We start from the raw sequence: 13,881 nt of genomic DNA on the forward strand, positions 1-13,881 counted from the left end.
CAGTGAAAGGGAAATCAGAGCTCATCTACCAAGGCCAACTCCCCGTATTATGCAAGATCTTTCCCACCTCATCATCCCTCTTCCCCTCCAGCACATCCATCAACGGGCGAACCGAGTCCGCCGCAGCCCTCGCCCCATTCGCCTCCGTATTATGCGGTCCCAGATTACTCTGCGTAAAGCCCGGATCGTACAAAAACACCTTCACTCCAAACGGCGCAAACTCCACCAACTGGCAAGCCGAGACCATGTGCAGTGCCGTCTTGCTCGCCCGATACTGCACCTGCTGGACATTATAAATCGGCGACGACGCATCCAGCCGCCTCTCAATTGACCCCGCCCCACTCGTCACATTGATAATGCGCCGCGATGCCGCTGTAGACTTCTGTAGCAGCGGCGCAAAGACGCTGGCCACTACCGCCGGACCTGTCGCGTTCGCGTCGAACGCTGCGCGCATCTGCTCCCGCAGGCTGGCACCTGTCATTGCGGAGACGGCGGCATTGTTGACGAGGATGTCGAGGTGGCCGTGCGTCTGCTGCACAGAGTAAGCTGCGCTCTCGATGGTCGTGTCCTCGGTGACGTCCAGGTGGAGCATCTCGACGGATCCTGCCGGGTTTCGGGCCCGTAGGGTTTCCACCGCTGCGTGGCCTTTTTCGGGGCTGCGCGCGCCTAGAAAGACATGGTATGTTCCTTTGGCGAGGAGCTGCGCCACTAGCTCAAAGCCAATTCCGCTGGTTGCTGCACATTAATTAGCCACTGTCTCGGGGTTGGATTTTTAAAGCGACGGGGGGACAGCTTGCATACCACCGGTCACCAGAACGAGAGTTTTTGAAGCGGCCATTACGTTAGGGAGTAAGATCGATGAAAGTGAGGCCGTTGGATTCCCCGTCAGATTTCTCGTGTTGGGCTCATTTATAGGCTATTCTGAACATCACTGGCGAGGACGCCACAGCGGCTGAGATTTGACTAGCATGGATGTATATTACCCCCAGGATTCTCGCCTATCAAACTTGGCTTGATTGAATAAGCACTAGTTCGACCCCAGACGCGGTCCACTATCCAGCTTGTTTCTCTGGTGGAGTTGGGGAGCTAATAACCCTATTCGTTGGTCGGTGTCCGTGCTCTAAATCAGAGAGCGACAACTTACGGTGATAACGCTTAACAGCGATGGATTATCCCCGATCTCCGGGCTTGATTATCAATCCAGTTCGGGGTCTTCACGATGCTGTACCTGGAACAGGCTGTGAGGCGGCAGCTAGATCAACCTCTGGAGGGGTGTTCTGTACCCGATGGTCGATTTGATCCAGTCGAAGGCCAATATAAATCAACAGTAACGGACGTAGCACTCCTGTCAGTAGAGAATCAATCATCAATTATCAATCCTAAGCTCCTCACCTATCGTCCTTCAATCCAATCCCAACTGAATCAATCACAATAGCAACAATGAAGGCCCCTCATCCCAAGAGCCTCCTCGGCCGCCACAGACTTTTAGCCCCCACGGCGTCAGTCCGCGTGAGTCCCATCTCGCTCGGCGGCATGAGTCTGGGCAACGCCTGGGCAGGCATGATGGGCGAATGCAGCAAGGAAACGGCCTTCGAGATTCTCGACACCTACTACGAACTGGGCGGCAACTTCATCGACACGGCCAACGCCTACCATGGCGGCCAGAGCGAGCAATGGATCGGCGAGTGGATGGCCAAGTCACCGGGTCGTCGCGCCGAGATGGTCGTCGCTACCAAGTATACCCTCTCGCCCATGACCGGTCAGGGCGTGATGGAGAGCAACTACGGCGGCAACGGCACCAAGACCATGCACGTCTCTGTCCATAACAGTCTGCGCAACTTGCAGACTGACTATATCGACGTGTACTTTGTGCATGCGTGGGACTTTTCTACGGATATTTCCGAGCTCATGCAGAGTCTCAACAACCTCGTCGTCCAGGGCAAGGTTCTGTACCTCGGTATCAGCGATACCCCGGCGTGGGTAGTCACCAAGGCCAATGCCTATGCGCGCGCCCATGGACTCCGTCCTTTCTCTGTCTATCAGGGACGATACTCGGCGCAGTCCCGCGATCTGGAGCGTGATGTGATTCCCATGTGTCGCGATGAAGGCATGGCTATCCATGCTTTTGGGACCTTGGGTAGTGGTATGTCCTCTTCCCCTTCTCTGCCGGATGGGCAAGTTCAGGCTAATTGTGACAAAAGGATACTTCAAGGCCCCCAGCGAGCCGGCCAAGGAGGGTGGTCGCAACACCCCCCATATGACCCTTGGGCGTGAGGAGAAGGTTTCAGCCGTGCTAGACAAGGTCGCCCAGCGTCACAAGGTGCCGCTCACCTCAGTGGCTCTGGCATATGTGCTGCAGAAGGTTAGTACTCGTTCTTTTTCTTTGTTCGCTTCAAGTTATAATGACTAATCCTCGGTACAGACTCCCTACCTCTTCCCCATCGTCGGCGGCCGCAAGGTCGAGCATCTTAAAGCCAACGTGGAAGCCCTCAGCCTGGAGCTCACGGCGGAAGATGTGGCGGAGATCGAGACCGGGTATGACTTTGACCTGGGCTTCCCTCACAACTTCTTGTGTCCGTTTGGATATGCGCCTAAGGGACCTCAGGACGTTGCGTTCTTGGGCGGAATGGGTCATTTTGACTATGTTGCTCCTACTCTTGCTATTCGACCTCACAAGGGATAGGGTTTAGCATGAGAGCAGTTGAGACATGCTATGCAGAGTACATAGATAGACTAAATTTATTTGAATGAACACTTGTTCCCATGTGTATCTGGTATTGTGCTAATGTGTCCAACGTAGACCCGGAGAGACGGCGGACATTGTAATGATGCAAATATTAGAAGAACCAGACAGTGACCGAGTCCGTCTGGCTTAAATCGCCGCCCAGGTTTCCTCGTCGTTCGTTACCCCCGAGCTCGGGAAGAAATCCTTCACCACGTAGGGCTGCACGCGGTCGTCTTGCCTGGGTTATGGGGGACAGAGACTGTGAGGATATGGGCAGGGGTATATCTCTCAATCAAGATAACTATATGTCATTTTTTGGCCCTTTTAATAGTCTGTGGGAGAAATGATAAATTGCTCAAGATACAGATGTCATGCACTCTGATATGTGCATTCACTGCCAGAGATATATAGTTCATAGTGATTGTCAGCCTTAGATAAGACTGGCACAACAAGGCCACCGCACAACATAGTAGACTTCCATTAAGAATATGTCGGCAAACATGGATTCAATAGGACCAATTCCACTCAGATTGGGACAATGTGGATATATATAGAGAGTGTGTGTGACGGGATATCTCGATCTATACCTGTAGATCCCGTGACTTCACTGGCTGAGGTTAAACAAACATCACAAACAGATCGACACGTGATCTTCGCGATCCAAAAAATTGTCCTGTAAAGCCGCGACAATCAACAGATCCATATCCTTCAAGGCTCAAATCCCCCAACAAACTTATATTCCAGCATTAACTACACCTCGTCAAAATCTTCCGAGATTATCCAATCCTAGAGATATCGTCTCACGATCAACCAAACTAGAGAACCACCAAAATGACCGACCAACCCTCCACCGCGGACCTCCGCAAAGCCGACTACGAGCGCTTCAAAGACTACGTCGCCTACGGATTCGTCCTCGGGGCCCCGATCCTCATTGCCCTACCGCCACGCAAACTTGATCACTTCACCGCCCTCCTCACCTTCTCCTTCCTGGCCGGCGTGAACCACACAACCCGCATTCACACCGGCCGCAGCGCCTTAGAGCACCTTATGTCTTCTCGCGGCGAGTCCAAACCTGAAGGTAGCAGCAGCGGCGGAGGGGGCTGGGGGATGCCCACCAAGCGGGCGGAGGAGATACAAGCGAAGTTGCGCGCGGCGCGCGAGGCGCAGATCCAGGCGGAGGAGGCGCGGCTGGCTGCTGCCGGTGCGAATCGCGCGGCGGCTGAGGAGGAGCTGGAGAAGTTGAGGGCACGGAGGGAGCAGGAGAAGGGCGTCGTGGAGAAGGTGTGGATGGGTGGGGAGTCGGAGGGGTGGAAGGAGAAGAGGTTGCGCGAGGAGCAGAAGGCGCTGGATGAGGGGAGGGGGTATGGCGATTTGATCCGTGACCATATCTGGGATGTGTGGACTTGGGGGAAGAAGGATGAGGGGGAGGGTGATGAGGATAAGGAATGAAAGGAGAACTTCTTTTGTGCTCCTCAAAAGGCAATGATGGCTGGTGGGATGTATAGTATATTGCATGTATGGGTATGGCGTTTGGCTTGAGCGTTGTGGACTTTTATAGGGACTTGTGCGTCTCTTTATACTTATGTACTAACATTGGATGAATCAAGTATTGAGAGAAGGTCAGATGGTAGAAGAATATACCGCGATCTGTATCTTAGCTAGTTTGGCAAGTAGGTGTCTGGCAATTCATCTCCACTCATGGATACCATGAAATTTGAAACAATAGAGACTTGGGTCATTGAAAAAGAATAAGAAACAGATATTAATAACATGACGATAATCAATGTAGTAGTGACAGTTGCCGGTTTTGTCCCCGTGTCGGCATCTTGCGCCGGTGCGCATGAACGGCAACATGAATTAGCCCTAATTACCATAGTCACAATATGGATACGAATTTGACACAAACGATCTAGCATCCCTAAGTCCCATCCCATCATATTTCAATTCTACTCAACTCGTTTTCATGGTAGATTCTATATTTTATATTGCACTCAAGCGTACACACGGTAACTTATGGCATAAAAGCCAGCACAGTGGACGTAAGTTCAGACACAGTCCAGCGTAATGCCTGGCTGCCAGTATTTTGGGAAGAAGCAAATAGGCTCGTGTCTCAAGTAGTGTAGAGTCCTATCCAACATCCTCTAATTCCCAAACCTATTTGACGGCTTCCGGCGGCTATCTCGTCGACCTAGGCCATTTTCTCCAATATTTGCTTTTAATTACAGCCAGAGCGTCTGGCTTCTCGGAGCTTCAGATACGTCTGGTGATACTTCTGACGAGAAGTAGGTTAGGCTTTAGTGATCGACTTGCCATACTTCATAGTTCCTCCGGAATGGAGCCCGTCAGCATATTACCCACCTCATGCGTTGCAAGATAACCTCTGCTGATAGATATTGCTACATCCTACGAATCTTAGACCGATATATGGTGTCTCAAGAACTTTTTTCGAACTTTTTTCGAACTTTTTTTGTGTTTTTGATTGATTCATCCAGAAGCCATGCCCAACCCGGCCGGAAATCGTGCACGACTTGGAATGTGATCAAGATCAAAACGACAAGACTAACAACATAGACATGACCCAAAACCCAAGCAAGATATACATAAAAAAGAAAAGAAAACAAACAGGATATATAACAAAATATAACACAAAATAATGGTGCCATTCCCCCCATTCAGGCAAGTGATGGACACAGGGGAAAACGTCCTCGCCGTCATGTTATGAACGTGTCGAGGTGAAATAACCCTGGCCGGGATACGCACTTTACAAAATAGGTATATATATATATCGGGCCTTCTACCCGACTAGGTCAATGGTCAGCCATGTATCGGTGGCTGCCGAGAGGTATGATGAGGGCGGATTCACTACTCCATGAGCGGGAGCGCATCGGTCATCTCGACGTTTTCGTCGGTGCCGATGTCCCACCCATGGTAGTAAGTGAGAGAAACGCAATGGGGTAGGTAGCTTGGGACGGGCTGACATATTGTTAGCAACACATGTTCTCTCTGTCCATCGTTGGGCTCAAGGACAAACACTTACCAAAACCTCGTCCACAATGGGCAGTGGAGGCGCGTCTTGCATCTCCACATCTACCACCCTGATTGCAGGGGCACCCCGCGGCATGCTATTCCGACGGGGGCGTTTCTAATCGAAGTCGTTATTGGCGGTCCGTCTATTGCGGAGATAGGAGATTACTCACGGGCTTAGTGCCAGGAGCGTCGGTCATCTCCACGTCCCCGTCGTTTTTACGACGTGGGATCTGTCGGCAGTGTCAGTATACGTCGTTCGTGCTGGTTGGATGTCAGAGGGGACTCACCGTGGCAGAATGCCGCGTTACTCTGGAATTGGGAGCGGGTTTGACGGGGCGGGGAGAGGGCTGAGGAGAGGCTTTTTGAGGAGGGGTTTGATGACGAGGTTGACGCGGGCGAGAGGGCATAGGTGGGTTCCTTGAAGCCCCCTGGTTGACTTGCACTCGCTCTCCGCATCGGGGAGGGGGACGCTGTTGCTTTGGTCAGTTATGGACTCGTAGTCTTTCTCTTCTTCCCTCATGCATGGAATGACTTACGGGTTGACAGGTGGGTTTCTTTTGTGCGCGGGAGGACGGCACGCTTGAGAGAAGGATGTGTATGTCTTTCTGTGATGTGTCAGCCCATATTCTCTTTCGGTTAGGTCATCTATACTCACTATAAGACGATCACTCTGGCTGCTTCTACCCGTGACAGATCCAGTTTCCCTGGCCAGGGAAAAGCCACTTGCGCAAGACACATTGTTGACTCCGGCTTTTTTAGACATGGTGAATAGGCGAATAAGATGATCAGATTAGGAGGTGGATGAACAGATTCCAACGGAACGGTTTGAGAAAAAAGGATTCCCAGTGAGTCTCAGCTTTCCGGCTAGTTTCACAGGGAGCGGATCCCTTTTTGCTTTTCCTTCGTGAGGACAAAAAGGTAAAACAAAAGGCGGGTGTTTTAAGAATTTTTGAGGTTTTTTTTTTTACGGAATGGAAGACGATGATTTTTATTGCCAATGGCAACACTCCAAGTGCAGGCGTACTGACTGATGTTTTCCTCAACAGGGGTGATTATTTTGTGTCGAGATTGTTATGATGTTCCGTGGACTGGTGTTCGGCACATTCCCAAGTGTCAACTTGTGCGTGGGTGGTATGATTGAGTGTGAATGTGATGCTGGTGGTGGATGGTACGTTATGGTAGAACAGCGAGAGTGATGGAGAAGGGAAGAAACCAGCACGCGGGGACGACGGGAGGGAGGGGGATCTTATAGCCTGTGTTCACTGTGCCGGGTTCCTACTAATAACAGAGAAAGTATAAAAGCGTTGACGTCGAAAAGCATATCTAAGATGGCTGTGAGGTCAGGGTGACCAACAATGACCGTGGTGTCGCATAGTCGAGCATCATACTCGCTGGGAAATTGAGCTCTGTCCAATCGGCTACCGGGGACACAATGGCCGTAGAAGGTACGAGATTTGAACGTCAGCTGGACAGTATCAGAGTTCCATTGCATTAACGAGGGGACTATAGAGAGTGCTTGTGTCGTTTTACCCGTCTCCTCCCGTCCGGTCCATTATCGTCCGTTTCATCATTAGGATCACCTCTTTTGACATGACTGGGACTACCAGAAGGAGATCCAGCATCAGGGTTGACAACCCGGCGCCTTTTCTTTGGCTTCGCAGTAGCCCCCACAGACGAGGTACTCCCGTTGGATGCCAGACTCTCCCGTTTCCTTTTTTCGAGCTGGGAGTCCCTCTTCTTTCGCTTCTCGTCTTTAATGGCAAGTCGCCGTTGCACCTCTTCCGAAATGTCTTCCGTCTCAGCCGAAACGGGCGTCACATTCCGCACATCCTCATCATCGCCAGACACGGCCACATCTAGTCGCTTTCGCTTTGGTGGACGCAAAGCCAACGTCTGTGGCTGCTCGGATGTAATCGACGGGGGTGTTAGCTCACCCATCCCCATTTTCGATCGTGACCTTTTCTTTCTCTCTTTTGGGTGGTTGTCGCGGGGGTTGCGCGAATCTGTGCTGGCGGATCGATTGGGATCTCGCCCATTTGAGTTTTCTATCCCATGGTCAGATCGACTCACGACAGGGACCACCAGGGCGACTCACTTTGTACCTGTATCTCGAGTCAGTGGAAGCTTATTTGAGCTATTTATAACCCCAATTTTATGTTGAAATTCCGAAAAAACAACTGTTTCATCTCCGTAGAACGAAAAAGAACAAGAGTCTACGTACCAGCTGCTTCTTGACGACCTGGAATTGGGCCATCAATTTCGTCGTCCTCTCAACCATGGATGCGACCAGGCGCACAGCATCATCGTCCCGCGTGACACTCTCCCGAAGAGACTTGAGCAAGTCGACATGTGACGAGAGAACTCTCTCATGCTGGGAGCAGATCTGAATCGCGATTGTCAGCGGCAACAGGCTTTCTGATTGGGTGGTCGAGTCCGATGCGCGTCATTCCTGCGCGCTCCAACATAAGTCCAACATAACTCACCTCCGGCCAGTTGAGTGGCTCCGGATTGACAGCCATTGTGTTGGTGCCTTTTTTCGTTATGAGTACCCTCGACTTAGGGACTTAACCGGGTTGTATTTCCTGCGAAGGTTATGCTCTGGAAAATATGTCTGAGATAAGAGGTTGGATTAAAAGGCCAAGCTTTGATGATCGGCAGGTCCGAATCGGCGCGTCACGTGGTCGCACGTAACCTAATTCCTGGGATTCCATTAGACTTCCTCGACCATGCATGTTGCTCCCGGTTTTGCCCGCGTGGCTTGGTTTCATATCTAATTATAGTGTCATTGTGTGCTTCCTGCCGTGGGACATAGATCTGTTTCATCGGGAATCTTCTTTTCTCATGTAGGGGGGAAGCCACTGATATCGCTCCAACGCAGGCTATCTCTCCCTTCTTCCTCGAGCATATTCCTTTCTACAGTTGAGTTGGCTGAAATCACTCTTTCATTCCGGGAATTCCGTTTACTTTAACAATATGCACATCTATGTGTGGGTAGTTAGTCCCTTGATACCTTTCGGAATCTTGAGATGAACATAATGTACTGGTCATCTCTACGTAACATAGTGTCATTCCGGGACGGATATTCCCAAGAAGTCCATGATTGCTTGCTAACACAGTAGGAGGATGTACTTGACTGCGATACGGTCCGTTGGATGACCTGTTGCTTTTACTAAGTTTTCAATTAGCCTTTCCTATAAGGGAGGATCAAGAACACGATGAAATAGCGCGAAAGAAAGATGTAAGGGCGAGGATAGCAATAGAACAAAGTACATCATATAGTAGAATCCATAGTCTTCCACCGTCATAACTACCACACAATTGCTAGCGCAAGTAGAAAATACTCGACCCCATATGAACTAACAGCCCCTTACTTACTATAAAACACCCCTGGCAGGCATAGCACTACTGACACCGCGGCGAGAAAATAAAGTTCGGCCTCAAGTGCTAGTACTCATTTCCGCGGCATTGTATCTCGATCTCCACGGTGGAACTAGAAAAGTGGAGACGTAAATTCCGCGGTAAACTTGTGTAGTCCCTGACCCACCCAGCCGATTTATCTTTGCTGAGGGGTGAAGTGAGCAGTTCATGCCGCGGGTTATCGGTACGTTATCAAAATGGAGTGATTAGTCTAATGAGATACGTATGGCAAGAATCAAACTCCCTACATATTCAGCAATATATAAGCTACGAATTAGAAATGGCAGTACTGTTGTCACTACTGCAATCTGGTACTCGATATCCACAATCTTTAGTTCCACGTCTGTGACGTCCCTGCAGAACCAATAGCCTCGAGAGTCGTTGTGAAATCGGGAAAAATGCACTGACTCAGAATGTCATTGACATCCATATCGTACACGTTACTAGTCATTACTGCGTTAGCTATATCTTCCTAGACACTCGTATATGATATAATCAACATACTTTGAGTCCGTCACGCGCCAATCATCAGCGGGAACGTTAGACTCCCATACCACAGACGACGCTGGCATTGGCATTTCGTCACCGTGACGGCCTCGACCCTCTGGACTGCGCGCGTTGCCAGTATCCGGCCCGACAGGCGTGGGTTCCAGGCCACGGCGTCTGGAATTGATGGTATCTCGTGCTCGCGTGAATAATCGAGATAGGATCTCTGCGCCAAAATAAGTGACCTTGAGCTCGTTGACGACCATCATACACAAGTCCAGTTGATGACACCCCAAGCGTTGAACCAACTTCCGCGGGGATACTGAGTGGAGGAGGTGGATTTGTAACGTCGGCACAAGCGCAATGCAACTAGCGCATGTAAGTAATTGGGATGGCAGGGCTTCGCGGGGAGATATTTACATCAGTGATTGGGAGAGGCGGATCATGTCGGCTGTGATCATGTTACTTAGAATGTTGGTGGTGTTCATGGCCGCGGTGGTCGCTTTTCTTTCCGCGCTTGACAGCCAGTCTCTTGTTACTTTGTCGTGAGTGGTGGCGGGTTGATGGCCGAGGTTTTGTAGGATGAATGGGCGGTAAAGAATGAGAAGTGTAGACCTGGTTGCAAGAGTCAGAGATCGCAGTTTCTACCCGGTAGTCGTTCTTACTCGAAGAATAATTCAAAGTGATGCATATGGAGAGTCAGCACGGGCTCGGTGGCATCCGCCCGGAGGTAATCTAGATGTCCATGATGTCCCCTGAGTTCGCGATCTAGGTCGATTACGTCCGACTGGCTGAAAAGCGTTCGTTTGGCGAGATGTTGAACTGCCAAGATTCGAGACAGAATGCTAGTCACACAGAGTAGCTCATCCCACAGCAGAAACAGATCGTGAGAGCTATCTGGAAGATATTCTTGACGCTGAGCCTCCGTCAGCCCAGAGCAAAGACGCTCAGAGACGCTTGCATTAGGCCTCTGCGTATCCGAGTGCTCTAGGTCAATTCGCATCGGTCTTCCCATACCAACGGACAACCACGCTTCTCGGAAAAAGCACGACCACCATAAATGCATCCACAGGTCCCGATCAACGGATGAGCCATTTTGAGAGCCATTGAAGCTGGCATCTGGTTGCCGATGTAGCCCTATGCTCTGGCAGAGGCTGATGGCAACGCCGTTCCAGTGCCATGGTCCAATTCTATCCTCGGTGTCGGCATACCAGAACCCCATCAGCAGCACTGCTTGGATTAGAGTTATTTTGGATTTTTCGTACCCCGCATCGTATAACGCCTACATTGGGTTAGACTGTATCTCATGTTTTGTAACAGGGCGCATGCCTTGGCTCGTAAAAACATTGAGCGTTTCATCGCCTTCCGTGACTCGAAACCCGCGGACTGCACCGTTGTGGTGTCTGCAAACTGGAGGGTAAGAAGTCAGCGACATCGCTCATTACTTAGTACGGTATACAAGTATATCAGGCTACATTTGCGGCCGCCAAAAACACGCTCCAAAGCAGATGGAGGCTGGTCCCCTTCTGTTCCCGGCTTCCGAAAGCCTGGAGGAAGGATGAAACCTGCACGACTGGGAAGAATGGATGGACATAATGGAAGTACGCTTTGACGAGTTCCTGCTGGATGTTCAAATGGGGTAGGTCGAAGCAACCCCTCCGTTTCAAATACTCGAGTGTGTCAGGATCGATGTTGTCCGAGCCCAAAGAAGCAACAATAAAGTGACCACTTTTGCCCTGGCGCTGGGGCTCGCACACCTCGGCTACAAGTGCAATACCCTGTGGATCCCCTTGCGTGACAGTCAGAGAGGCACGAGCAATAGCACTATAGCTGATGGCCCTTACCATATACCGGCGAACAGGCCGTTTGCAGCATGGAATGGGGGCTTGTTGATCGGCCATCCTGGCGTTCAGAATGGTGACCGAAGTGACCAGTCATGGGGCGATAAATCGGTTCGCCGAGATCGACAGCATCCTGGACGACTGAGCCTGCATCACTAGAAGTCCGCGGTGGGTTGTTGCCGCGGCGCCTTGTTCTGATAGTTCCCCGAGGCCGGCGAAGGCTGTCAACTGAGAGTCCAGCGCATCTGGGATCCACCCGAGTCTCACCTTTGACCCTGCCGCGGACGTGCCTGGCAGCTCACGTTGTCCAAAGAACAGTTCGTGCAGGGTGGTCCGGTTTGCGAAATGCTGCAGCGAACTTTGCGCGCGTGGCACGCATGGCAAGCTGCCGCTGCTCTTTTCCTGGACCTAGAAGCGGATCCGCTTACGTCCGAATGAGGCAGCATGTTGACTACAGAGAGATTTTGGAGAATGCTGTCATGATAGGAGGCATGTCACAAAATACCAGACGCAGTGAATCGTACCTCGGCAATTTTTCGGTAACCTTGGAACGCTTGGCGCTCGAAAAGATGCCGAAGAGATCTACGAAATTGCAACCAATAATCGGTGGCCTAGAGACCGAGAGTGGAGTGTACAACTTGATTCAATTCAGGTACTGGGGCCCTGACCCAGCGTAAAAATAAACGCAGTACCGATAGCCTCGTAATCAAAGGCGGGATTTCTTGCCTCCAGCGATGACTTTGGCCATCTCTTCCTGTGGGATCCCTTCGCAGAATCGGTCAAGGCCCTGGAAAGTCTCCAACGGAGCCACTTCGTCTTGCTCCCGGACGATCCGGCGACGCATCAGGGCCTTGGTTCCCAGCAGACTGGAGCCCACCAACTGGGGCCCGAACGCCTGACGCAGATAGTCCAACACTTGAGTTCGGAAATTGTTCTTATCCGCGAAGACATGGTTGACAAAACCGACTTGGACAAGCTCGTTGACGGGGATCTTTCGGCCCAGGATCAGTGCCTCGTTGGCCTTTCCAGGACCCATTCGGTGCGTGAAGGCAACACTGGAGCCCCCCTCCGCAACAAGGCCCAAAGAGCTGAACGGGGTCAAGAGGTATGCGTCAGACACTGAGTAGATGAAGTCGGAATGGGCGATAAGCGAGGCTGAGAGACCGATTACCGGCCCATTCAACGCGGTCACTAGGATCTTGGAGTGGCTGTAGAAGGCTCTTGCAACGTCCATGTTGTTGTTCACCAGCTTAGGAAGCCAATAGGGGCGGGACAGCATCTCGTCCATCGAAGGGGCGCTAGACTTGAGATCGGCTCCTCTGGTAGAAAGCACCTCGTTAGCCCGGTCTCATTGTGGCAGGATAAGGGCTGGCTCACGCGGAGAAAAAGGGCCCTTCACCTATCAACAGAGTGACATAGACATCCTTGTTCGCATCGGCTTCTCTCATTAGACTCGCCAGACGGTAGTAAGAGCTCTGTGTCAGAGAATTGAATTTTTTTGGATTGTTGAGCGTGATGATGGCAAAGTGGCCTTCGTAGTCGATGCGAACCAAGTCTTGGTCGGGCATTTTGGACATCAAAGCAAGGCTGGTGCTACCAAGAAAGCGAGATAATGGATCAATATAGATCAAGCACGTAAAGCGGCCTGCTTGTGCAATTTATATCCCGCCAGCTCACGCTGTCGTAGCGTACTCCATGCTTCATTCCTCGCGATTGTCCCACCTCGCCTCGGCGTTTCTCTCGGTAAAAGACAGCGTCGGTTCAGTAAGGTACCACGGCAATCCAACGCCATAGAAGCAACACGTTTCCTCGGGGATATTTTTGGGCCCCTTTTCGGCGATTTCATCTTCTGCGGTGTTTTTCTGTCTTCGGTTCGAGGCCACGGCTTCGCGTGAACGCCTCACAGCTAGGTTGCTTCCAACTATATCCTCGTATGATAGCTAAAGGGAACTAGCTGGCCATTGCAGCCGTAGAAATATTTGCTAGTTCATGTCTTCGTACAGTATGTCAGTGCCACTGGGAAGACCAGTTCCACACAAACCATACTGGCTTGGCTTCTTCTAGGCTTCCTCGGGCAAGGAATATCGGGCAAGAAATATACTCCTTGGAACCATCGACCCGACTCACAAGCTGACACCTGTTTCTGCCATTAGCCATTACTAGTCGGCCAGCTCTCACCTGAGTGGGTCATGTCCGCCTCCTGTTCCCCAGGAATACCCCTCGGTTCTGTGCTATCTTGTGTCTTCCAGGGTAGAATTGACCCGTATCAAGCTTGCGAATTCTGAGCTAAGCTTCCAGCTGAAACGAGAAGTAATTCTACCAGTTGGTTCGATTCGCTTCTCGGAGAATATTCCGACCCAAGGCTTTCCGTGAACAAGTCTTTTT

The 13,881-nt window shown here is 51.1% G+C and overlaps 8 protein-coding genes across 8 annotated transcripts; 2 read left to right on the forward strand and 6 right to left on the reverse strand.

The window, feature by feature from the left end:
- Positions 1 to 25: 25 nt before the first annotated feature.
- On the reverse strand, positions 26 to 838 carry BDW47DRAFT_126460 (putative short-chain dehydrogenase; the record flags this gene model as incomplete). Its single annotated transcript, XM_024816556.1, has 2 exons — positions 26 to 735; positions 802 to 838. The coding sequence occupies 2 exons, from the start codon at positions 836 to 838 to the stop codon at positions 26 to 28; spliced, it is 747 nt and encodes a 248-aa protein (XP_024671272.1).
- A 534-nt stretch (positions 839 to 1,372) lies between these two features.
- On the forward strand, positions 1,373 to 2,683 carry BDW47DRAFT_132100 (aryl-alcohol dehydrogenase; the record flags this gene model as incomplete). Its single annotated transcript, XM_024817484.1, has 3 exons — positions 1,373 to 2,143; positions 2,202 to 2,362; positions 2,423 to 2,683. The coding sequence occupies exons 1-3, from the start codon at positions 1,441 to 1,443 to the stop codon at positions 2,681 to 2,683; spliced, it is 1,125 nt and encodes a 374-aa protein (XP_024671273.1). The 5' UTR covers positions 1,373 to 1,440.
- Positions 2,684 to 3,439: 756 nt separating this feature from the next.
- Positions 3,440 to 4,430, forward strand: BDW47DRAFT_38962 (uncharacterized protein). The gene has a single exon (XM_024818895.1). The coding sequence runs from the start codon at positions 3,557 to 3,559 to the stop codon at positions 4,172 to 4,174; it is 618 nt and encodes a 205-aa protein (XP_024671274.1). The 5' UTR covers positions 3,440 to 3,556; the 3' UTR covers positions 4,175 to 4,430.
- Positions 4,431 to 5,162: 732 nt separating this feature from the next.
- BDW47DRAFT_107211 (uncharacterized protein) lies at positions 5,163 to 5,451 on the reverse strand (the record flags this gene model as incomplete). The annotated part of the gene is made up of 1 exon (XM_024812948.1): positions 5,163 to 5,451. A coding segment is annotated over exon 1 (234 nt), but the record flags the coding sequence as incomplete, so codon positions are not given.
- Positions 5,452 to 5,538: 87 nt separating this feature from the next.
- On the reverse strand, positions 5,539 to 6,645 carry BDW47DRAFT_107212 (uncharacterized protein). Its single transcript, XM_024812949.1, has 6 exons — positions 6,408 to 6,645; positions 6,289 to 6,357; positions 6,040 to 6,222; positions 5,923 to 5,982; positions 5,763 to 5,867; positions 5,539 to 5,698 (listed from the first exon to the last, which is right to left on the reverse strand). Exons 1-6 carry the CDS (start codon positions 6,513 to 6,515, stop codon positions 5,588 to 5,590), a joined length of 636 nt encoding a protein of 211 aa, XP_024671276.1. The 5' UTR covers positions 6,516 to 6,645; the 3' UTR covers positions 5,539 to 5,587.
- Positions 6,646 to 6,664: 19 nt separating this feature from the next.
- BDW47DRAFT_38975 (uncharacterized protein) lies at positions 6,665 to 8,348 on the reverse strand. Its single transcript, XM_024818896.1, has 4 exons — positions 8,236 to 8,348; positions 7,974 to 8,135; positions 7,848 to 7,854; positions 6,665 to 7,797 (listed from the first exon to the last, which is right to left on the reverse strand). The coding sequence occupies exons 1-4, from the start codon at positions 8,269 to 8,271 to the stop codon at positions 7,256 to 7,258; spliced, it is 747 nt and encodes a 248-aa protein (XP_024671277.1). The 5' UTR covers positions 8,272 to 8,348; the 3' UTR covers positions 6,665 to 7,255.
- Positions 8,349 to 9,627: 1,279 nt separating this feature from the next.
- On the reverse strand, positions 9,628 to 11,942 carry BDW47DRAFT_118131 (fungal specific transcription factor domain-containing protein; the record flags this gene model as incomplete). The annotated part of the gene is made up of 7 exons (XM_024815172.1): positions 9,628 to 10,024; positions 10,076 to 10,270; positions 10,321 to 10,937; positions 10,985 to 11,065; positions 11,131 to 11,444; positions 11,500 to 11,717; positions 11,764 to 11,942. 7 exons carry the CDS (start codon positions 11,940 to 11,942, stop codon positions 9,628 to 9,630), a joined length of 2,001 nt encoding a protein of 666 aa, XP_024671278.1.
- Positions 11,943 to 12,137: 195 nt separating this feature from the next.
- On the reverse strand, positions 12,138 to 13,417 carry BDW47DRAFT_38987 (enoyl-CoA hydratase/isomerase family protein). Its single transcript, XM_024818897.1, has 2 exons — positions 12,874 to 13,417; positions 12,138 to 12,815 (listed from the first exon to the last, which is right to left on the reverse strand). The coding sequence occupies exons 1-2, from the start codon at positions 13,071 to 13,073 to the stop codon at positions 12,203 to 12,205; spliced, it is 813 nt and encodes a 270-aa protein (XP_024671279.1). The 5' UTR covers positions 13,074 to 13,417; the 3' UTR covers positions 12,138 to 12,202.
- Between the last annotated feature and the right edge of the window lie 464 nt (positions 13,418 to 13,881).

Source organism: Aspergillus candidus (assembly GCF_002847045.1).
Source record: "Aspergillus candidus strain CBS 102.13 unplaced genomic scaffold BDW47scaffold_28, whole genome shotgun sequence".
Taxonomy (NCBI): domain Eukaryota; kingdom Fungi; phylum Ascomycota; class Eurotiomycetes; order Eurotiales; family Aspergillaceae; genus Aspergillus; species Aspergillus candidus.